The 23,343-nt window shown below is 45.8% G+C and overlaps 2 protein-coding genes across 2 annotated transcripts; both read right to left on the bottom strand.

The window, feature by feature from the left end:
• Window positions 1–6,779: 6,779 nt before the first annotated feature.
• On the bottom strand, window positions 6,780–9,934 carry LOC112264118 (IgGFc-binding protein-like). The gene is made up of 6 exons (XM_042309688.1): window positions 9,396–9,934; window positions 9,044–9,240; window positions 8,654–8,792; window positions 8,179–8,507; window positions 7,485–8,058; window positions 6,780–7,340 (listed from the first exon to the last, which is right to left on the bottom strand). The coding sequence occupies exons 1-6, from the start codon at window positions 9,835–9,837 to the stop codon at window positions 7,309–7,311; spliced, it is 1,713 nt and encodes a 570-aa protein (XP_042165622.1). The 5' UTR covers window positions 9,838–9,934; the 3' UTR covers window positions 6,780–7,308.
• A 47-nt stretch (window positions 9,935–9,981) lies between these two features.
• LOC112244302 (IgGFc-binding protein-like) lies at window positions 9,982–15,502 on the bottom strand. Its single transcript, XM_042306594.1, has 8 exons — window positions 15,468–15,502; window positions 15,171–15,218; window positions 13,450–14,676; window positions 12,900–13,240; window positions 12,208–12,781; window positions 11,514–12,118; window positions 10,781–11,351; window positions 9,982–10,631 (listed from the first exon to the last, which is right to left on the bottom strand). The coding sequence occupies exons 2-8, from the start codon at window positions 15,214–15,216 to the stop codon at window positions 9,982–9,984; spliced, it is 4,014 nt and encodes a 1,337-aa protein (XP_042162528.1). The 5' UTR covers window positions 15,217–15,218; window positions 15,468–15,502.
• Window positions 15,503–23,343: the final 7,841 nt, after the last annotated feature.

Here is a 23,343-nt window from a genome sequence, read left to right on the forward strand (position 1 = left end):
TTATGTAGATTTCTAAAGAAGATAGGGGAGAGGGGGCCCTTCAATGCACTATAATATATGTTTAGTTCTTTATTACGCATTTTCAAAACACTCACCTTTTCATGTAAATGTTGAGCACCACAATCACTGCTGTGACAAGGAAGAGAGCCCCAAATGCTGCCAGGACCACCATTAAATGGGCTGATTCTGGAACACAAGAGAAAATACACTACTAAAACTGATCAGACTATGGTTTTGTATATAAAATATTAACTCCAAGATATTCCACAGATGACATGCAACATCATATACTGTATACTTCATATCCCTGTCTGCATGCCATTGTTTTGTTGAGATACACAGGACAGACATCACAACAGCGTGACATAAAATAAGTGCAGAAGTGTTGCAGTACCTTTAACTTTCACCTCCAGGTCTGTGATCCAAGGGCTTTCTGGGCCATACAGAAGTACAGTCCACTGTCATCAGAATCGATTTCGTTGAAGGTGTGTTCTTTCCCCGTCCCTAATCTTAGTGTAGTTAGCCGTCCTGACCTCTGAAACCAGGTGTAGGTCTCTGCTGCAGGGTTGGCGTTATTGCTGCAGGTCAGAGTCAGACAACTGCCTTTCACTACCTCGGGGCTCGGGCTGACCTTAACAGAAGCGACCCTTGGAGCATCTGGAAGCAGACGTACAGAAAACAACATTGTTCTGTGTGTATTCATTTGACTGTATGTTAGTAGTACTGCATTTATACATTAATACAGACAATGAATCAACCAAGCCATCTCAGATGTACATTGGCCACTGTGAAGAGAAAACAACACATTGAAGATAGCTGACTACAGCATAAATCGCATTTATTGCTGACTTACATCTCACATTCAGAAGTATTGGTGTAGATGTGCCTTGCCCCAGAGCACAGGAGTAGCAACAAGTGTCATTAGGGGAAAGTGGACCTAGAGGACACTGTCCACCATGGACACCAGAGAAACCAGGGAGTGGGAGGCCATCTTTAAACCAGAGGAACTCCATTTGAGGAAGTTTACAGGTGGAGGTGCAGGCCAGGGTGACGTTGTCTCTCTCTTTAACAGGGGCATTTTCATTTAACTTTAGGGATAAGACTGACATGAAGAAGAAACATGTATAACCAAATATAGGACATGTTGAGGGTTAATGACTGACCATCCTAGGTTAGGTAATACCTTAGTTGTTTAGTCTGATGACATGTACATAAATCTCGGTCCACACCCCATGGTCCTGTATATGCCTGAGGGGCCTGATTACCTTAATTTGCATCAATTCCAAAGAAGAATCTTCTGCTGTCATCTTCAGTCACATTGTTGAGTTTCAGTGTGCAGTTATTGTCTTGGTCATAAAACTCTTCTTCCATTGTATCTTGTTTTAATCAGTCCAGATGTGTTATACACTCCATCAACTTGCTGTGAGCCGTCTAGTTTTGTATCGCCTCTCGGAGTGAACCATGTAATTCTTCTAACTATCTGGGTAGCTGGGTATGTACAGTCAAATATATGTATGTACAGTCAAATACCACTGATGAGCCTTTTGATGCACAGATAACGGTAGTCCTGTCCCTGTCATGGTACCAAACTGACCAGGTCTGGGCCAGTGTGCCTGAAAACCGCGATTTAAAACATAAATACGTTCAATCAATCTATCAAATGTATTTATAAAGCCCTTGTCACAAAGTGCTATACAGAAACCCAGCCTAAAACACAAAACAGCCAGCAATGCAGATGTAGAAGCACGGCGGCTAGGAAAAACTCCCTAGAAAGGCAGGAACCTAGGAGGAAACCTAGAGAGGAACCAGGCTCTGAGGGGTGGCCAGTCCTCTTCTGGCTGTGCCGGGTAGAAATTATAACAGTACATGGCAAAAATGTTCAAACGTTTACAGATGACCAGCAGGGTCAAATAATAATAATCACAGTGGTTGTAGAGGGTGCAACAGGTCAGCACCTCAAGAGTAAATGTCTTTTGGCTTTTCATAGCCGATCATTCAGAGTTAGAGGCAGCAGGTGCAGTAGAGAGAGAGAGTTGAAAACAGCAGGTCCGGGACAAGGTAGAACGTCCGGTGAACAGGTCAGAGATCCATAGCCGCAGGCAAAACAGTTGAAACTGGAGCAGCAGCACGACCAGGTAGACTGGGGACAGCTAGGAGTCATCAGACCAGGTAGTCCTGAGGCATGGTCCTGGTGCTCAGGTCCTCCAAGAGAAGAGAAATAGAAAGAGAAAGAGAAAGAGAGAGAATTAGAGGGAATATACTTGAATTCACACAGGACACCGGATAAGACAGGAGAAATATTCCAGATATAACAGACTGACCCTAGCCCCCGACACATAAACTATTGTAGCATAATTACTGGAGGCTGAGACAGGAGGGGTCGGGAGACACTGTGGCCCCATCCGACTGTACCCCCAGACAGTGCCAACCAGGCGGGATATAACCCCACACACTTTGCCAAAGCACAGCCCCCACACCACTAGAGGGATATCTTCAACCACCAACGTACTACCCTGAGACAAGGCAGAGTACAGCCCACAAAGATCTCCCCCACGGCACGAACCAGAAGGGGGAGCCAACCCGGACAGGAACATCACGTCAGAGACTCAACCCACTCAAGTGATGCACCCCTCCTAGGGACGGCATGGAAGAGCACCAGTAAGCCAATGACTCAGCTTCTGTAATAGGGTTAGAGGCAGAGAATCCCAGTGGAGAGAGGGGAACCGGCCAGGCAGAGACAGCAAGGGCGGTTCGTCATTCCAGTGCCTTTCCATTCAAGACTACACTCAATCAATAGACCTACTGAAGAGATGAGTCTTCAATAAAGACTTAAAGGAGAAAGACTTCAAATGGAGCTCTATAGGAGAAAGCCCTTTCTCTAGCTGTTTTTTACTTAGAAATTCTAGGGACAATAAGGAGGCCTGCGTCTTTTGACCGTAGCGTACATGTAGGTATGTACGGCAGGACCAAATCGGAAAGATAGATAGGAGAAAGCCCATGTAATGCTTTATAGGTTAGGAGTAAAACCTTGATATCAGCCCTAGCCTTAACAAGAAGCCAGTGTAGAGAGGATAGCACGGAGTAATATGATCAAATATTTTGGTTCTAGTCAAGATTCTAGCAGCCGTGTTTAGTAGAGCATTGCAGTGGTCTAATCTAGAAGTGATAAAAGCATGGATACATTTTTCTGCATCATTTTGAGACAGAAAGTTTCAGATTTTTGCAATGTTACATAGATGGAAAAAAGCTGTCCTTGAAACAGTCTTGATATGTTCGTCAAAAGACTGTACAACCATCAAGATTAATTGTCGGATCCAACAGTAGATCTCTTTGTTTCTTGGGACCTATAACTAGCATTTCTGTTTTGTCCGAGTTTAAAAGCAAAACATTTGCCACCATCCATTTCCTTATGTCAAAAACACAGGCTTCCAGGATGGGCAATTTTGGGGCTTCACCAAGTTTCATCGAAATGTACAGCTATGTATCGTCTGCATAGCAGTGAAAGTTAACATAATGTTTCCGAATGACATCACCAAGAGGTAAAATATAGTGAAAACAATTGAGGTCCTAAAACGGAACCTTGAGGAACACAGAAATGTACAGTTGATTTGTCAGAGGACAAACCATCCACAGAGACAAACTGATATCTTCCTGACAGATAAGATCTAAACCAGGCCAGAATTTGTCCGTGTTGTCCAATTTGGGTTTGCAATCTCTCTAAAAGAATGTGGTGATCGGTGGTATCAAAAGCAGCACTAAGGTCTCGGAGCACGAGGACAGATGCAAAGCCTTGGTCTGACTCCATTAATGTTAAGCCTACCCCCTACTTTTTCGAACATTCTGTTAAAAATCGCGCAACATTTCAGCGTCCTGCTACTCATGCCAGGAATATAGTATATGCATATGATTAGTATGTGTGGATAGAAAACACTCTCACGTTTCTAAAACTGGTTAAATCACGGCTGTGACTATAACAGAGCGTGTGTCTCATCGAAAACCGCAAGAAAAACTGATCACTGAAAACTGAAAAAAATATCAATGCGCCACTTACATGTATTGTCTATGGGAGACCAAATTAAATGGGGCTTAGATTGCAAGTCCTACAGCTTCCACACGATGTCGCCAGTCTTGTCAATTGCCTGGACGTTGTTTCTTGGTCAAACAAAGAAGAGAGACCCCTTTCCATCCGGTCTCCGACAGGAAGTTTTGGAAGAGAGATTTCCGAACATGATTTGAAGACGTGGAGCTATTGAATACACATCGCCCCGTGATCAATTTGATAGATTATTAACGTTTACTAATACCTAAAGTTGGATTACAAAAGTATTTAGAAGTGTTTTGTGAAAGTTTATCGTCGACTTTTTTGATTTTAAAAAAGGACGTAGCGTTTTCAAACTGTGTTTTTTTATGGATCACACAGTTTTCATAGATCGATATTTAGGGTATATATGGACCCATTTAATCGAAAAAAAGACCCAATAGTGATGTTTATGGGACATATAGGAGTGCCAACAAAGAAGCTCGTCAAAGGTAATGAATGTTTTATATTTTATTTCTGCTATTTGTGTAGCGCCGGCTACGCTAATTCTTTTGTTTACGTCGCCTTCAGGTATTTCGGGGTGTTGCATGCTATCAGATAATAGCTTCTCATGCTTTCGCCGAAAAGCATTTTAAAAATCTGACTTGTTGGCTAGATTCACAACGAGTGTAGCTTTAATTCAGTACCCTGCATGTGTGTTTTAATGAACGTTTGAGTTTTAAAGAGTGCTATTAGCATTTGGCGTAGCGCATTTGCATTTCCAGATGGCTGGGTGGGACGCAGACTTCTCAGGGGACGCTAAAGGTCATTTACCACCTTCACGAGTGCAGTCTCAGTGCTATGATGGGGTCTAAAACCAGACTGAAGAATTTTGTGTACGTTGTTAGTCTTCAGGAAGGCAGTGAGTTGCAGTGCAACAGCTTTTTCATTTTTTTGAGAGGAATGGGAGATTTGATATAGGCTGATAGTTGTTTATATTTTCTGGGTCAAGGTTTGGCTTTTTCAAGAAAGGCTTTATTACTGCCACTTTTAATGAGTTTGGTACACATCCGGTGGATAGGGAGCCATTTATTGTGTTCAACATAGGAGGGCCAAGCACAGGAAACAGCAGTCTTTCAGTAGTTTAGTTGGAAAAGGGTCCAGTATGCAGCTTGAAGGTTTAGAGGCCATGACTATTTTCATCAATGTGTCAAGAGACATAGTGTTAAAAAATGTGAGTGTCTCCCTTGATCCTAGGTCCTCCCAGTGTTCAGATTCAGGACAACTGAGCTTTGGAGAAATACGCAGATTTAAAGATGAGTCCGTAATTTGCTGTCTAATGATCATGATCTTTTCATCAAAGAAGTTCATGAATGTATCACTGCTGAAGTGAAAGCCATCTTCTCCTGGGGAATGTTGCTTTTTAGATAGCGTTGCGACAGTATAAAAAATAAATGTAGGAGTGTTCTTATTCTCTTCAATTAAGTTGGAAAAATAGGATGATGAAGCAGCAGTGAGGGCTCTTCGATACCGCACAGTACTGTCTTTCCAAGTTCATCGGAAGACTTCCAGTTTGGTGTTGCGCCATTCCATTCCGTTCCAATTTTCTGGAAGCTTGCTTCAGGGTTGTTCTCCAGGAGGAGAAGCCTCGTTTAACACAGTAAATTCATCAGGCCTAAGACATGTTTCAGTCAGGCCAATCACATCAAGATTATAGTTCATTGACTATAACTGCCTTGGAAGTGAGCGATTAAGTAGCACTATTTTGAGATGTGAGATATCACAATTTCTTTCAATAATGACAGGAATGAAGGTCTTTATTCCAGTGAGATTGCTAAGGCGATCACCGCCATGTTTAGTTTTGCCGAACCTAGATCAAGGCACAGACACAGTCTCAATGGGGATAGATGAGCTGACTACACTGACTGTGCTAGTGGCAGACTACACTAAGCTGATTTATTCATTTTCCACTGATGGATATAATTAACTGAAGCAAAATAAAATGTACCTGGCAGGGAGAGTAGAGTTAACATAGATAACTAGACTGTACTGACAGTGCATAGCGACTTTAGTCCTGTAGGAAAAAGAGTTGTATTCCAGAAAATATATAATTAATACAATATTTGATCCAAGAACGTAGTACCAACACCTCTGCTGTGTTATCTGACCAGCAGTGACTGGGCGAATTCTTCTTATTGAAGACTGGAAGGTTGTGGAGAAGTACTGATGTCAACATAAAACATCTATTGCGCTGAAATTTCTGTCAAACTTCTGCTTTTTGGAGAGAAAAAAATTCCAACGGCCACAACAATATAATAGCTTAACCATCAAACTGATTTCTGTTATTTTGCAATATGACCCACTGGCAAAAACCTGTTGAATCAATGTTGTTTCCATGTCATTTCCACCCCCCCAAATCAATACTATGACATTGAATCAACGTGAAGAACGGATTGGATTTGCAAAAAGGCATCAATGTAAGGGGATTGTCTTTTTTCACCAAACTTGTGTTGTTGATTTCATGTTGAATTCACATAAGTTGACAACTCGCAAGTAATAATTCAAAACTAGATGTTGAACTGACATCTGTGCCCAGTGGGCAGGGGCAGTATATAATATGGCATGGCATATACAAGATTAATATACTCAACAATTTTGTTTGAATGAATTACTTGAGAGGTTTTGAGTTATCTGACTAAATCAGAACTGTTGTATTTCAACTAAATGCTTGATAAACAGATGACACAGACTCATTTTGCAGCAATATGTTTATTATTAGGCTTTTGAAAGTTGTAAAGGATAGACAGAGATACACATGTACAGAGATAATCTCAGTTTTAGTAATACACAACTCTGGGATTATATTTGAATTTTAATTAATATAGAGTTCAATAACAATTTCATGCATGAATACTCATAATCCCTCACAACATTATATAGTTTGGAATATGTTATCAAATACAGAAGGTCATTTTAAGGTACTTTTACGATTTTATGTTGAAATGCTCTAGCCTACAACCAGGACATGGAAGGAACATTTTCATTTTTAAAGGATATTTTGGAGCCATGAGAGTTTCGTTGAAAATTAAGCCTCCAAACTTGATATGTACAGGTTTTACATATTTGTTCAGGAGTTTTTCATTCAGCCACACCCTGACACATTGATGACACATTGTTCACCGCTGAGCATGTAACCCTTGTTGCACAGGCAGCCCTCCACACAGACTTTGGAACAGATCTCTGGGACATTGGGATCGGCACAGGTAGCAGGGCAGGCTGTGCCACATAGCTCATAGTGGCTGTGGTATGGGGCAGTCCAGGGCTGTTCGAGTTAAGAATAAACAAACATCACAAATGTAGTCCTAATACATTCTGCAAATGCACAAGTTGGTCTATCGTGTCATTATACACATTTAAGAATGTTTGTGTTCCTAAATGTGATGTTTTGTTATAGCTGAGTACTAACGGCAGTTGGAGGCCTTTCTCCACAGTGGTGAGACAACAGCCCCAGCCTGCTGACATTCGGCCACGTAGTTAGCCAAGGCCTCACACAACACCTCCTGTCGACCCTCATTCAGACACACATCATAGAGGCATTTTGAGGCAAACTCCTTCACCGGCACTTTCTTATGACACTGTTCAAATGGGCCCCCTCTGTCTGTCATCAAACCACAGTACTTTGGTCCAGTGTAAAGTGCCCGGTCTGCATCTGAGCACGTGGGGCAGTTGCTGTTACAGACGTGCCAGCAGAATGGGTCACCGTCGCCAACACTCCAGGATGCCACCCACGCCGTGGTATTTGATGAAAGCACACCTGTGGGAGTGGTGAAGTCATCTGCTTTGTTACCATTGTAGTTGCCACAGATGCCACCGAGGTTGTCGTAGTAACTGCTGCTGATGGTCACCATGAAGAAGGCTGTCCAGTCAAAAGTGATCTTCAGGCCGACATCTGTCTGGATGGTCCCTTGGATACCAGACTCTGTGATTCTGATGCTGTCATACTCCAAACTCAAAGGGAGGGCAGACCTAATGCCATCAATCTGAGACGATAGAGAGATGAGGATTTAAAGAGGACTTAAAGCAGATGGAGAGCATAGAGGATTCTTACATTCAACTTCAACATGGAAAATCTGTATCAAGTATAACTGGAAGCCACCCACCTCCACTGTCCCTCTTTGGCCACTGAGAATGGTGATCCTGTGACCACTCAGGTCTATGTTGGCTGACTTGAGGAAGGAGCCTTTGGAGTTGACGCGCAGCTCGTTCTTAGTCTGGATGCTGAACTGAGGCAGGGTGGGATCTTTGCCAGTCGTATTCACCAGAATGTAGGAGCAGGTGCCCATGAAGGAGAATGGTTGGCCGTCGAACGTGCTGTAATGAGGGTCACCGAACAACCAGCAGTAGGCCTTGGACTGGGCCACACATACCGCCTTATTGTTCATCACCGCACAGTTTTCCTTCTCACGGCACTCAGTATCCTCACAGGGGTCTGACAAAATGCGCATTAGAGACATTAGCAAATCCTGATCATAGTAATATGAAAATAAGAACATTAACAAAGTTCATTATTCCACATCCAAATGTACTAACACAAAGCCATATCTGTTTGGTTGCATTATTATTCATGTTTTTTACCTGTGCTGTAGCAGTCCATGACTCCATTCTTCAACCCACATTGCTGACCCTCTTTGCACTGTGAGTTCTTGCAGGTGAATACGCCTGCTGCACAGCTGCAGGTCTCAGAACAGTTGCCCAGCATCACAGACTGGCCAGACTGAAAACCAGCAAGACATGTCAATGATATCATTGAGTTTACACTATGGTGGAAACCATAGGATGACTGTAAACAATAAATATTTACCAAGGATAGTGATTGATTATATTATTTGCACTTTATATTTGCATATAGCGTAGAACAGATGCAGGCCTTTAATTATAATATTCACTGAGATGAGATATGAGAGATATGATATTGAGATATGAAAAAACAATTTACTTGTCAATTCACAATAAATCAGTATTCACCTTGTAATAGTGTCCATCAACCACACAGCCACAGTTCTCCAGTAGGACGCACTTGCCACCATCAAACACAAAGCCGTCATCACACTGGCAGCCCTCCTGGCATAGTGGGCATTTGGGAGACTCACTCAGAGAGTCACAGGTGGAAGAACAGGTGTCGGCACACAACTCATAGTGACTGTTAGCTGGACACGTCAGAGCTAGAGGACAGATGAAAATGGGAGGAGATGCATGTTATCAAAAAACTTAAATCAGCTTCAATTGTTTTTCAGCAGAGCATTAAGTCAGAGAAATATTATACACTAAGATAAACCAGGTTAAGGTAAATCAACTTTCAATAACAAAATTTACTCACGACAAAACTGGTCAGATCTCCAGCTGCTGACAAGGCCACCGGATGCCTGACAGAAAGTCACATACGTCTGTAAGTGGCGGCACAGGGCATCCCCACCCTCTCCCTCCTTTGTGCACTCCTCAAAGTGCTCTTGTGGTGGCACAACAGCATGGCATTGGGCAAATGGACCCTTGGGTGACTTTATGATGCTACAAGCCGGCGGGGGTCCACTGGTGGGAGGACACTTCAAGCCACCGTCACATCCTGTCTGACATTTGACCCCTTCCTGAACCACTAACCACCCCGCTGCAAACTTCTCCACAGACGGCTCCTGCAGCCCACTGGGCAGCAGGAAGTCATCCTCCTTCTTGTCATTATAGTTGCCACAGAGACCACCGGTAACACCTTTGTAAGTGGATGGAAGCTGTATGATGGCGCCAGCAACGGTGTCGTAGGTCACCATCAAGCCAAAGTCTGTTACCACGATGATGTTAATGCCGTTCTGGTAGGCCCTGACCTTTCCATCTCCGAGTGACAGTGGGAGATTTGTTGCAACATCATCCACCTGTGAAAGGAGAAAAGATTGAAAACATCTGTTTTTTTAGAATCAAGTGTTGCTTTTTAATACTGAAATGAGTAGATCAAGACAGAAAACTACCGTTATTTCCCATATAACTCTGGGAGACATAGATATCTTGTATTTGTAGGCCTGTATTTCAACCCTCCTGGTGACCATTGCATCATCAATCTTGGTCAACTGCTGCACTGATACAGCAAATGGAGCCATCGATCCGTCTTTCTCCACAACCTTCGACATTTTGTACACACAGTCCCCGTGTAGGCTGAAGCAGCTGCCATCGAACGAGTGGAATCTCCTGGCCCCGCTCACATGGCAGGTGCCCGTGCTCATGGGTATACAAGCCTGCACCCCGTCTTGGACCTGGCACTTCTCATTGGGACCGCAGGCATACTTCACATTACACTCCACGAGTCCATCCTTGTTACACACACAGCGCTCTTTGCACTGGCCACTGGGGAAGAACACCTGGCCCATCTGGTAGTATTGGCCTTGGTGAATGCAGCCACATTCAGCCAGCGGCACACACTCGCTGTCGCTCTGTATGAAGCCGTCGTCACAGACACAGCCCTCGGTGCACAGGGAGTTCCAACAGCTCTCAGGCTCATTGAGGCCGCTGCAGGTCTGGGGGCAGCCGGAAGCACACACCTCATAGTGGCTGTTGGCCTTGCAGGAAGATGCTACGACACATTAGGTCAAATATAGAATTACATTTTGGTACCAGGAGCCGCTAGCTAGACAAACCACTTCTGACTTATTGTAATGATCATAATTGTTAGTCATTGTTTTGAAACACACATCTGATAAGGTGTGTCTGTGCACTACTTACGACAGAAGCTGTCTGACCTCCACTGTTCCACCTTGGCAGGGGCATCCTGGCAGGCAGTGGTGTAGGTGCTGAGGGCGTTACAGAGGGCAGAGGCATGGCCACGGTACATACACATATCAAACACACAATCCTCATAGTACTCTGTGGGGTCCACCTTGACGTGGCAGTGCTTGAACGGACCATTTTTGTCTGTGATCCTGCCGCAGTACTTCCCTGTTTGGTAATCAAGCATCAGGCTGTGGTCACAGGTGGGGCACTTCTTGCCGTTGCAGTCGCTGGAGCAGCCAGGGTCGTTCCCCACTTTCCAGCTGTCCCCAAATACTGTTGGGGTGTTGGCAGGGCTCTTGTCTGGTTTGAGGAGGTCGTCGTTCCGTTGGCCGTTCCAGTTTCCGCAGAGCCCTCCGATGAGGTCTGAGTAGGTGCTGGGGAGGGTTAGGGAGACGTGGCTGTTCCAGTTGAATTTCAGTGTCAGGCCAAATTTGGTCTTCACCACCCCGAAATACCCACTGCGGAAGATGGACAGTTGGCCATCTTCTACATCAAATGGCAAGTTCACATACTGGTTGTTGACCTGGGAAGATAGAAAGAAATGTTTATGAAACACGAAGGATGATACTGTCCTGATATTTCCTCTTACATTAAGTAGTATAATCATAAAAGCTCATTGACCAAGTAAACCTGGAATGCAATTATGTCATTCATTTGGAATGGATAACATTTTAAGGTAGCTTACCAATACTTTGCCAGGGTTGTCCCTACTCATGGTGATGATGTTTTTGAAGACAATGACGGTGACTGTCTTTGTGTAAGACACTGCCGTGTTCCTCCCCCTATTCTGATTCTTTACAAGCACCTCAAAAGGCGCCAGAGACTTGTCATCTTTGCTGACCAATTTGGAGAGAACGTAAGTACACGTTCCCTGGAAGTCGAACCTCTTGCCATCAAACGTGCGGTAGTGGGGGTCGCCTGAACCTTGGCAAGAGGCATATGATGTTGGATAGCAATCTCTCTTACCGCTCTGCAGGCCACACACCTCTGATTTCTTGCATGCTGTTGCTTTGCATTCAACCTTGGCTGTTCCTGGATTGCATTCACACTGCTTTGTGCATTTGCCATCTTCCCAGAACTTCATTCCAGACGGGTAGTATCGTCCTTCATAAGAGCAGCCACAGCTCTCCTTGGAGACGCATTTGTCTCCACTGAGGACAAAGCCCTTGTTGCATTGACAAGTCTCCACACAGGGTTCCTTGCATTTTGCTTCGGCATCTAGATCTGAACAAGAGGCAGGGCAAGCTGTGCCACACGCCTCGTAGTAGCTGTTTGACGGACATTCCAGTGCTGCAAATGTGAAATGAGAAAATATATTTAAATAATGAAATGTACAATCTAAAAATCTGCATGAAATGTCTGGAAAGAAGAAAACTCACAGCATCCAGTGATTGTCCTCCACTCAGGGCTAATTTTGACCCCCTCGGCCAAACAGGCATCATTGTAGCTTTTCATGTTCTCACAGAGGAACTGATAGATGCCTTTATTGATGCAGACGTCATAGACACAGTTGTCCATGAACATGCCTGGGTCCATGACCTTGTGGCAACTGGCGAATGGGCCGTCTTTTTTGGCCAAGAGACCACATGACGTCTCTCCCTTGTATTTCTGTTGGAGAGCCGGAGTGCAGCTAGGACATTCCCCTTGGCAGTCATCATGACAGAACAAGTCGCCGTCTTCAGTTCTCCAGCTCTGGGCAAACTTCACCACTGTGGGTTCCTTGTTACCTTTGGGGTTAGTGAACTCATCATTGTGATCCCCGTTGTAGTTCCCACAGAGCCCACCCAGGGTACGGAAGTAGCTGCTGGGGACAGTGATGTAGAACTTCATGTTCCAGTCGTACATAACCTTCAGGCCAAAATTTGTCTTCAGAACAGCATAGCTGCCACTATACACCACCGTTAGGTTTCCTCCGGCCAGGGTCACAGGCAGGTAGAGATTCTCACCATTCACCTAAGAAAAGATCAATAAGCATATGGAAATACCACTCAGTTCACCTCCTGGGTTGACCAAATTTACCATGGAACCGACCCCAGTCCTGATCATTTCTCTCTGGTCTCTTGTTACTTACCTCAACCTTCCCTTTATGCGTGCTCATCACCACAGTCAGCCCATAGACTGTGACTGAGACTTTCCTTACGAAAGACACCCTCTTGTTCCCTCTGTGGTTGTTCTTGGTCAGGACAGCGAACGGGATGAGGCCAGGTTCAGATTTAACAACCGTGGCCATGACGTAAGAGCAGGTGCCCTGGAAGTCAAATCGCTCCCCATCAAAGGTGAGGTAGTGGGGGTCGCCCACGGCCCTGCAGATTGCTTTGGAGATGTGGACACAAACCCCCTTTATACATTCTTCCTTTTCTCTGCATTTGACTTTCTCACAGCGGTCTGGTGGTGGAGTGGGTGGTGCAGAGTCTGAGGGAGTACAGAAGCAACATTCAAGACTAACACTAGTCTTTCATGCAGTGCATTTGTTGTGTTGCGTTTTGTTTTATTGTGTTGCGTATAATTTCAATGTGTTGCGTTGCATTGGGGTTGTTGAAGAGTTGTCCTCTTTAACAGGGGGAGGTATTGAGGCGCAGTTGATAGGCCATTTAAGTGTATGTGTCAAATAAACAGCTTACCTTTGGTACATACTCCTGTTGTAGCGTAGCCGTCTCTTGGCATGCCACCATAAACGTAAACAGCCATGAGGGAGTCGCCTTTGATGGAGAAATGCTGTTGCTGCTCTCCCAATGGAACATTTACCCACATGTACTTAGGGTCTGAGTTGAATGATGTCCATTGGAGAGATTTCACACAATTATTTTTTTCACAGACTTTAACGGTTTTGATCCCTTCCCCCTCGGAGACAATGACCAATGTGCTCTCGAATTTGCTCTGTGTGTCCACCGACCACTCTTTGGCCAGATCAGACGTTGGGAGGATGTTGGTGAGGAATGGATCGTAGGGCTTGTTGTTGCTGAAGTACATCACCATGACCTTCTTATCACTTTTGATGATCAGCGGATATTTGGGTTGGACAGATATCACATATGCCTGCCCCTCATTCAGCTCTTTAGCAGTGGATACCTTTCCCTCAAAGATCTTCACTAGAGTGTTGTCCTCTGAGGCCACAATGTTGACAAAGTCTGTTGATTGGGTCATGTGCATGGAAGGAACCAGGTAATTGGTGGAGAGGCTCTGTACCGGTAGCAGTTGTTCGTAAACGTGATTGCAGCGGCCTCCATCTGCAATGCACTCGTGTCCCCCCAGGACTGCCACAGGGTGCTTAGCTTTTACCCTGGTCCCAGTGAAAGTGGTGTAGCTTTGGTAGAGGTAGACCTGGTATGGTTCCATGGTAACAATCATCGCCTTTCTTTGCTTCCAGGAATCCACGCCACTGAGATTCATGTTGGAGACAGGGATGATCGTGATCTTGTTGGGCTCTTTGCCGTTGATAATAGACATAAGCTTGTGCATGTTGCTTGGACCCCCTACAGGGGTGAAGGCCACATAGTCAGTACCCAGCTGGTCAGTCGGGAAGACCACACTGCTGTCTCCGGTCGAGAACTTGTAGTTGAAGGCCACCACCGAGATGTCAGAGTTGGAGGTGACCTGCACTGTTTTGGTGGAAGCTCCTGGACCCCCAATTTCAGCGGTACCAGGTATGCCAATCCATTTGGTGTTCTGTTTCTCTATTTTCACTGAGGTCGAGAAGCCGATTGCATTGACCTGAATTTGAACAATGGCTGGATAATCCTGTGTGGTTATGGCCAGTTTAAGACTCTGATCATCTTGGTAGCTCAGCAAATAGTTAGGCATAAAGGCAGTAATGAACTCCCGCCCCACTGGGCATGATCCACTGACCACTAAACATAAAGGAAGAAAGACAATTTTACAGATGAGCACCTGCATTCGTTTCGCAACCATTTGACTAATGTAATATCTGTTTAATAAGGAAACATATACTATAGGTTAATTAAGTACAGTACAATTGTCTCGCTCCGACTGCTCTTGCTGAATTCACTGACTGTCAAGTGTCATTTTAGTAAGGCACAAAATAATTTGTTTTTGCTTGAATGACATGACCTTATACAAATGTTTGTGTACATAACAATACACATGCTGTCGCTTCCCCCTGCATAGCTTTATAACCAGTATTACATGTCTATATAGTGTGCCTTGCAGAACAAACTACATGAATGTACTTTCTAATTAGAGGAGTCTAGAAATATTTAATTTGCCAAGCTACGGTACAGTATTTGTTTACCCATAATGTTAGATAATAATGAATGATCAACTTGCTAAATTCTGGTAGTGATTACATGACATGTAATATTGAAAGGTAAACTGTGATTCTTACCTCTGAATAGGGTGACAGCCACACAAAGCAGGAAAGTTGTCCCCATGGCTACTAACAGGAGAGAAGACAAGTGTAATTAATAGTAAAGGCATTTACTTTCATTAATTAATGTCCATCAATAAATTACATTCACAAAAATAATGTGATTACTATGCATTAGTACATTGTACAAGCATCTATGAAGACAGGAAATAGTTTATTTCAAATCACTTTCAGCTCCGTAATAATTTGGTCTTCAACTGATACTTTTCACCAATATTTCTGATGCAAAATACTGACTTAATGTCCATACTTTACCTGTTGGTGGGACCTTGAAGGATATAACAAACAGACAGGGATGAGAGGGTGTCTTATATTGTGAAGAGGATGGATAAAAAATAACACATCCTTGCCAAAATATTTAATTACCGTGCTTATTAAGTCAACATAGCATATATATGACTGTAATGCATATATTGACAACTTTGCGTCTTTAGATTCCATCTAACCAAAACATTTACATAGGCTTTGTCACGTCTACTCCCAGTCCTTCCCTCTGGCGTTTGAAGTCGCCAGTATACTAACCACTGGTCCTGGGATCCTTCATTATGCACACCTGGCATCCATCATGTGCACTTCCAGATCATTAGGATACTCCCCTGGACCCATTACCTGGCATTGATCCTGTGTTCATGCATTATTGCCACTGTTATGCTGTCTCATTTCATGTTTCTTGTTTTATTAAATGTTTCACCTGCACCTGCTTTTCGACTCACGTCTACTTTGTCGCACACACCCTGATCTGTTTCACCTGTCTTTGTGCTTGTCTCCACTCCCCTCCAGGGGTCACCCATCTTCCCTGTTATCCCCAGTGTATTTATACATATGTTCGTTTGTTGCCCGTTTTTTTTTGTTTCGTCAAACCAGCGTTTTTCCCCTTGCTCCTGTCTGTTCTAGTTCCGGTTTTCTAGTTTTCACGGTTTGACCTTTCTGCCTGCCCTGACCCTGAGCCTACCTGCCATTCTGTACCTTTCCACACCACACTGGATTACTGATCCCTGCCTACTCTGATCCTGAGACTGCCTGCCGTTGTGGATCTTTTGCATCCTGTCTGGATTACTGACCTATGCCTGCCCCTGTCCTAGTAATACACTTTTTTTTCTGACAATGTCTGCATCTGGGTCTTACCTGAAACGTGATAGTACCAACTGGCCATGACCGACCCAGCAGACTCAGACCAGCTCCACAATACTGTCTCCCTGCAAGGAGCCACCATTGGACGACACGAGAAGTTACTGCAATGTCTTTTGGAGGGACTCCATACCCTGGCAGAATGCCATGACCAGGCAATCAATACTTTGCTGGAGCAATTCCGCGGGTCACACCCATAATAAACAAGCAAGCATTGTTCCTTCACAGATTATCGGAGGTGGTCAAAGATGAGCTTGCAGCCTGGGAGCTGCCCATGCACCTTGACTCCCTCATAGCCTTGACCATCCTGTGACCTGTCGCGTTCGATTCCCACGTCGCCTCCGAAGAATCCCAGAGACCCCCAAATTCTACATGTCCGAGTGAACCCGGCGTCACCTGAGTTCTCTCGGGATTCACCATGGGCTACCGACTCGCCTACTTTGGAGTCCAAGCCCCCGAGCAGGGCGAGATTGACTCTGGCTGAGCGCATACGCCGACTCAACACCCAGAGCTGTCCATATTGTGGTAGCTACCTGGCCATTAAAAAAACAGACTCATCAAGAAGGAGCGAGTACTCTGGTGGGCTTTATGGAGAACTTTTCCTCTCCCCTTACTCGCAGTCCTTTCCATGCCATCCTGCTGTTGGGGAACCAGTCTAAATCTCTCCGGGTACACATCGACTCTGGGGCCGATGAGAGTTTTTTGGATGCTACCCTGGCATCTGAGCTGGGCATCCCCACTCAGCCCTCTCCATTTCCATAGACGGTAGAGCACTGGAGGGGCACTCTATAGGCCACAATACCACCCCCATCAAACTACGGGTGTCAGGGAACCACAGCGAGACAATCCAATTCCTGCTCATTAAGTTTCCTCAGGTTCCCGTGGTATTGGGATTGTCCTGGCTCCAGTGACCCAATCCCCTCATTGACTGGTCTGCTGGTGCCATCATGGGCTGGAGCCCATTCTGCCACACCCATTGCCTGAAGTCAGCGCAGCCTGCCCCAGGACGTCTTCCTGAGGGCTCGGAAGTTGTCCCAGACCTCTCCGCCATTCCTGCAGAGTACCAGGACCTCTGGGAGGTGTTCAGAAAGGCCCTGGCCACTTCGCTTCCACCGCACCGACCATATGACTGTAGGATTGACCTTCTCCTAGGCACCACTCAGCCCCGGGGACGACTGTACTCTCTGTTGGGTCCAGAGACAAAGACTATGGAGACCTACATTGAGGACTCCCTAGATGCAGGGTTCATCCGTCCTTCTGCCGCCCCCGCCAGCGCAGGGTTGTCAACGACATCACGGTGAAGAACCGCTCCCCACTACCCTTCATCTCCTTGGCCTTCGAGACGCTCCAGGGGGCCACTGTGTTCTCCAAGCTGGACCTACGGAATGCCTACCACCTTGTGCAGATACGGGAAGGGGACGAGTGGAAGACTTCAACACGGCCAGCGGTCACTAAGAGTATCTGGTCACGCCATTTGGCCTTACCCACACCCCTGCTGTGTTCCAGGCTCTGGTTAATGATGTTTTCCGCAACATGTTGAACTGGTTCGTCTTCGTCTACCTCGATGACATCCTTGTCTTCTCCACCCAAGAACACATGCTCTACGTCCAACAGGTTCTCCAACGCCTCCTGGAGAACCAGCTTTTTGTAAAGGCAGAGAAGTGCGAATTCCATCACTTCACCATCCCCTTCCTGTGTTACACCATCACTGCATGGAGTGTACAGATGGATCCCAGGAAGGTCAAAGCAGTGATGGATTGGCCCCAGCCTATGTCCAGGGTACAGCTGCAACATTTCCTGGGATTCGCCAACTTTTATCGTCGCTGTTGCCGGGGCCTGCACCACCAAGCGCCTCAATTCCAGGAAAGCTAGGTGGGCCCTGCTGTTCACTCGGTTCAACTTCTCCCTCTCATACCGGCCGGGATCCAAGAATGTCAAGCAGGATGCGCTGTCACGCCGCTATATCCCCACGGCTACATCCCCAGAAACCGAGACCATCCTTCCCAGCTCGTGTCTGAAGACGGCACTCAGCTGGGGAATAGGGAAGCAGGTTAGTGAGGCGCAGCGTTCCCAGCCGAACCCTGGTGGGTGCCCAGATAATCGGATGTTTGTTCCTGACACGGGTCACCCCTCGTTCCTGGAGTGGGCCCACTTGTTTTCAACCCGGGCTCCCGTCGGACCCTTGCCTTTGTGTGACAACACTTTTGGTGCCTACCGTGGTTCCTGACATCTCCGCATTCGTCGCCGCATGCAAAATCTGTGCACAGAACAAGGTTCCTCGGCAAGCTCCGGCTGGCCTCTTTCAACTTCTACCTGTCCCTCACCATCCCTGGTCTCACATATCCCTGGAATTTGTCACATGTCTCCCTTGTCTGATGGCAACACCACCATCGTGACCTTAGTGGATCGTTTTTCCAAAGCCGCCCACTTCATTTCTCTCCCCAAGCTACCCTTCTGGAAGGCGTTCTGCTCATTCATTGGGTCATCGGCCAGCCTGTCCTCTGGTTTCCACCCCAGTCCAACGGGAAGTCGGAGCGAGCCAACCAAGACCTGGAGACGACTCTGCTCTGTCTGGTCTCCGCCAACCCCACCACCTGGAGCTAGCAACTGGTTTGGGTCGAAAACACCCGCAACACCCTTCCTTGCTCTGCCACGCCGCTGTTGTTGTACCTGGATGAGAGCCCGGTCGGCCCTTCTCAAGACAACCTCCAGGTATCGATGACAAGCGGACCCCGGCTCCCCGGTATCGTCTCGGGCAGAAGGTATGGCTGTCCATACCTTCAGTGATTCTGAACACTCGGAATCAGAGCCTGAACCCATGGAGGTAGGGGTCACACAGAAAGAAATATGTTCAATAGGAAACCGATTTTAGCAAGTGCGTAATGTCTTCATGGCGTGCGCAAACACGAATTTCCAAGACTGTGCCCCTCTACTAAAACTGATATTTCTTATTAGTTTTTGAAGTTAGAAGCCTGAAACCTTGAACATAGACTGCTGACACCCTGTGGAAGCCATAGGAATTGCATCCAGGGAGCTCATTTTCAATATGACCTTTCTCTTGCATTTTTAAGAGGATGGTCGCTCCAAAAAAAACATTCTGGTTGGTTTTTCTTTGGATTGTCTCCTACCATATCTATTGTGTTATATTCTCCTACATTATTTAATCATTTATATAAACTTCAAAGTGTTTCCTTTCCAATGGTACCAAGTATATGCATATCCTGGCTTCAGGGCCTGAGCTACAGGCAGTTTACTTTGGACACGTCATTCAGACAGGAAGTGGAGAAAAAAGGGGCCTAGCCCTTCCTCTGTCCTCTCCTTTTCCGGTTCAAGTCCATGAAAGTCGGCCCTTAGGATCCGGAACCATCACCCACATCACTCAACCACTCACACTCACTGTGGAGTCCACTCATCAGGAGAACATCCCCTTCTTCATTACCAGTGAACCAGTCCACAAGATCATGAAAATTACAGATTGGTCACCCGAATGCTAGAGGACCTGATTCCCTGTCCCCTGTGGTTCCACGACGGTTGAGAGGCCTGTGGATGCCCTTCAGCCCAATGTCCCGGAGGTATACCAGGAGGAGTGGAGACAATAGCTGGAGGGCGCCAAGGAGCCATTCGTCATTCTCACCGACCATCGGAACCTGGAGTACATACTGACAGCGAGGAGGCTGAATTCGCTCCAAGCTAGGTTTTCTTCATAAGGTTTGACTTCACGCTGATCTATCGTCCAGGTTCAAAGAACACCAAGGCCGATGCCCTGTCCCATCTCTACGATTTGGGAGAAGGTCCAGAATGCGCCTATAATCCCATCTTCCTGAGTCGTAGCTCCTGTGGTCTGGGATGTAGATGTGGACATCCGCCAGGCTCTGGAGAGGGGAGCCCGCACCCATTAACTGTTCTCCCGAGCGTATTTACATTCCCACAGAGATAAGGGACCGACTGCTGACCTGGGTGCACTCAGCTGTCGTCACTGGACATACAGGTATTTCTCGCACTACCCAATCAATCTCTGGGAAATACTGGTGGCCCACATTAACGCCGGATGGTACTTGTTACATCAACACCTGTTCCATATGTGTCCAAACCAAATCCCCCCAGAACGCTCCAGCAGGGAAGCTCCTCTCCCTTCCCGTGCCTCAGCGACCCTGGTCACATCTATCCATTGACTTTGTAACTGATTCCCCTCCTCTGACGGTTTCACAACCATTTTGGTGGTTGCAGATAGATTTTTAAAGTCCTGTCGATGAATCCCTCTTTCTGGTCTCCCTACTGCTATCCAGGTCACTGAGGTACTCTTCGGGCAGGTCCTCCAGCATTATGGCCTTCCGGGGGACATAGTTTCCGACAGTGCCCCTAAATTCACATCATGCGCATGGAAGTCCTTTATCGAGAAGCTCTGGGTAACGGTCAGCCAACGGTCAGCCTCACTTCCGGGTACCGGCCTCAGTCCAATGGGCAGGTAAAGAGGATGAACCTGGAGCTGGGGAGGTTCCTGATGAGTCCCTACTGTCAGGACCGGCAGGGAGAGTGGGCGCAATTCCTTCCATGGGCAGAGTGCGCCCAGAACTCGCTACATCACTCCTCCACTGGGTTGACCCCCTTCCAGTGTGTTCAGAAGCTCCTGCGGTGGATGAGTGGTTCCAGCGCGCAGAAGAGGTGTGGAGCGACACTCACGTGAGACTCCAGTGCGCCGTACACCGGCAAAAGGAGCAGACAGACTGCTCGTAGTGCGACCGTAGTGCGACCCCTGTGTTAAACCCTGGAGATTGCATCTGGCTTTCTACCAGAAACCTCCCACTCTGCCTGCCCTGCAAGAAACTGAGTCCCTAGTTTGTTGGTCCATTCAAGGTTCTCCAGAGGGTCAACGAGGTGACGTATAGGTTGCAGCTTCCCAGTCAGTCTGCTCTAGTACCTGGTGGACTGGGAAGGGTATGGCCCAGAGGAGCGGTGTTGGGTTCCGGTGGAGGACATTCTGGATCCCAACATCATCCGTGATTTCCACCTTCACTGCCCAAACCAGCCCGCTCCTCATCCTCTGGTCGGTGAAGTCCTGCGGCGGTAGCCTCGTGTCTGAGGGGGTGTACTGTCACGTCTACTCCCGCTCCTCCCCTCCGGCGTTCAACGTTGCCAGTATACTAACCACTAGTCCTGGGATACTTCATCACGCACACCTGGCTTACATCATTACGTGCACCTGCAGATCATTAGGATGCTCACCTGGACTCCATTGTATTCCTGATTACCCCTGTATCTGTCACTCCCTTAGGTTCCTTCCTCAGTTGGTATTGTTCATGCCTTATCGCCACTGTTATGCTGTCTCATCTCATGTTTGTTATTTTATTAATTGTTTCACCTGCACCTGCTTCTCGACTCACAGCATCTCAGTTAGAGGTTTTTTCCTTACACAAACAAAGCCAACCATGGATACCATTACAGAAACATTGATCTTGAAACAGGATATGAGAGCCACATCCCAGTTAACAAAGAAAACTATCTTTATTTACTGTCAGCCCAATCAAGAATAGGGTGACAGAGGTAAGAACAAGAATTGACTAAAGATCCTTATGAGGATTTTGGGGGTATGACGAGAGGGGAGGTGAGGATTTATTTGTCTTAAATACACATCATGTCATGGGCGTGTGTGTATAGTTTAAGAGGGAGGTGAGTATGTGAAACGCATTACAGAGCTGCCAACATACTTACAACCAACAGTAGGCATACATGGCACTGCAACTCACAAACAAAACACTCCTCCTGCTTAGTTTCTTTGACACTTTGAAATGATGGGCACAGGCAGGCCTCATCCCTGTCAAAAATATAAGTAAAGGGCAAATTATTAATATGCATGTATGGTTTCACAGTCTAGCTCTGAGGGTGATGTGTCAGAGGGCACCTTTTTGAACTGCTATCACTAGGGTTGAATGTCATTCTTTATCTAAGTGACAATGCAAATTCCTTCCATAAAATGAAAGTTCCTATTAGTAACCTTTTCCTGGTGGGTCAATGTATGGATTTACAAAACTATTATACTTAAGGTGGTGATGGAGGAGTAGGTGTGTTGTATTTGTACCTTCTGTGGGTGGCTCAAGGTTAGTCGAGCATGTCTTGTTGCAACAACTATTGGTTGATATGCTGGTTGAACAGTTGCTTTTCAAAATGCCTGTGTTGCAGCAACAGTAAATTGGTAATGTAATGAACTGTCTCACAGAGTGACACCAAGTACCATGTAATAACGTGAAATATTTCTGTAATATGCCCCAGAAGTTGCAGTTACATCCACAACGTCATGTAGCATCAACTTTACAACCAGCCCAACTGTAAGGTGGATAGTACTTTTCCCACAGTTGTTGGGAACCCTTTGACATTAACATTGGGCAAAATGTCCATAAATATTGATTAGAGTAAACATACTCTACATTTCAGTTATGTAAAAACATGTGATCTGACTGCTTACTGTTCGCTAAGATACTGTAGTTGTTATGGGGTTGCAAGGCTACATCTCTCCAAATGGTGAAGTTAGAGCAGCTCTTACCATATAAAATGTGTGAGAGTGATAGTGAGAGAGTGTGGGTGTGGTACTTAGTGCACACAGTTATGGTAATTCCCTTGTGCCATCATGTAAATCCTATCAGAAAAGTAATCCTTACGATGGGTATCGTAAGTATTCACCCCCCTTGGATTTTTTTCCAATTTTGTTGCGTTACAAAGTGGTATTAAAATAGATTGAATTTAAATAACACAAAATACTCCATGTCAAAGTGAAAAGAAAATTCAACAAATTTGTATAAGTGAGAAAAACCTAAATAACAAAAGTACATACTGAACCAAAATATAAACGCAACATGCAACCATTTCAACGATTGTAGTGAGTTACAGTTCATATAAGGAAATCAGTCGATTGAAATGAATTAATGAGGCCCTAATCTATGAATTTCACATGTCTAGGTTGCAACACCTGTCAGGTGAATGGACTATCTTGACAAAGGAGAAAGGTTTA

Source organism: Oncorhynchus tshawytscha, linkage group LG03 (assembly GCF_018296145.1).
Source record: "Oncorhynchus tshawytscha isolate Ot180627B linkage group LG03, Otsh_v2.0, whole genome shotgun sequence".
Lineage (NCBI taxonomy): Eukaryota > Metazoa > Chordata > Actinopteri > Salmoniformes > Salmonidae > Oncorhynchus > Oncorhynchus tshawytscha.

What these genes read in the sequence shown, in the direction of transcription:
- LOC112264118 (XM_042309688.1), bottom strand. Translation starts at nt 9,837, where the DNA reads ATGGTGACCTACGACACCGTTGCTGGCGCCATCATACAGCTTCCATCC. An exon ending in TTGATGGACACTATTACAAG is followed by an intron (nt 8,793 to 9,043) that starts GTGAATACTGAT and finishes GCTGGTTTTCAG; the next exon opens with TCTGGCCAGTCTGTGATGCT. An exon ending in CATGGACTGCTACAGCACAG is followed by an intron (nt 8,508 to 8,653) that starts GTAAAAAACATG and finishes GCATTTTGTCAG; the next exon opens with ACCCCTGTGAGGATACTGAG.
- LOC112244302 (XM_042306594.1), bottom strand. Translation starts at nt 15,216, where the DNA reads ATGGGGACAACTTTCCTGCTTTGTGTGGCTGTCACCCTATTCAGAG. An exon ending in GAGGACAATCACTGGATGCT is followed by an intron (nt 12,119 to 12,207) that starts GTGAGTTTTCTT and finishes TCACATTTGCAG; the next exon opens with CACTGGAATGTCCGTCAAAC. An exon ending in GAGGTCAGACAGCTTCTGTC is followed by an intron (nt 10,632 to 10,780) that starts GTAAGTAGTGCA and finishes AATGTGTCGTAG; the next exon opens with CATCTTCCTGCAAGGCCAAC.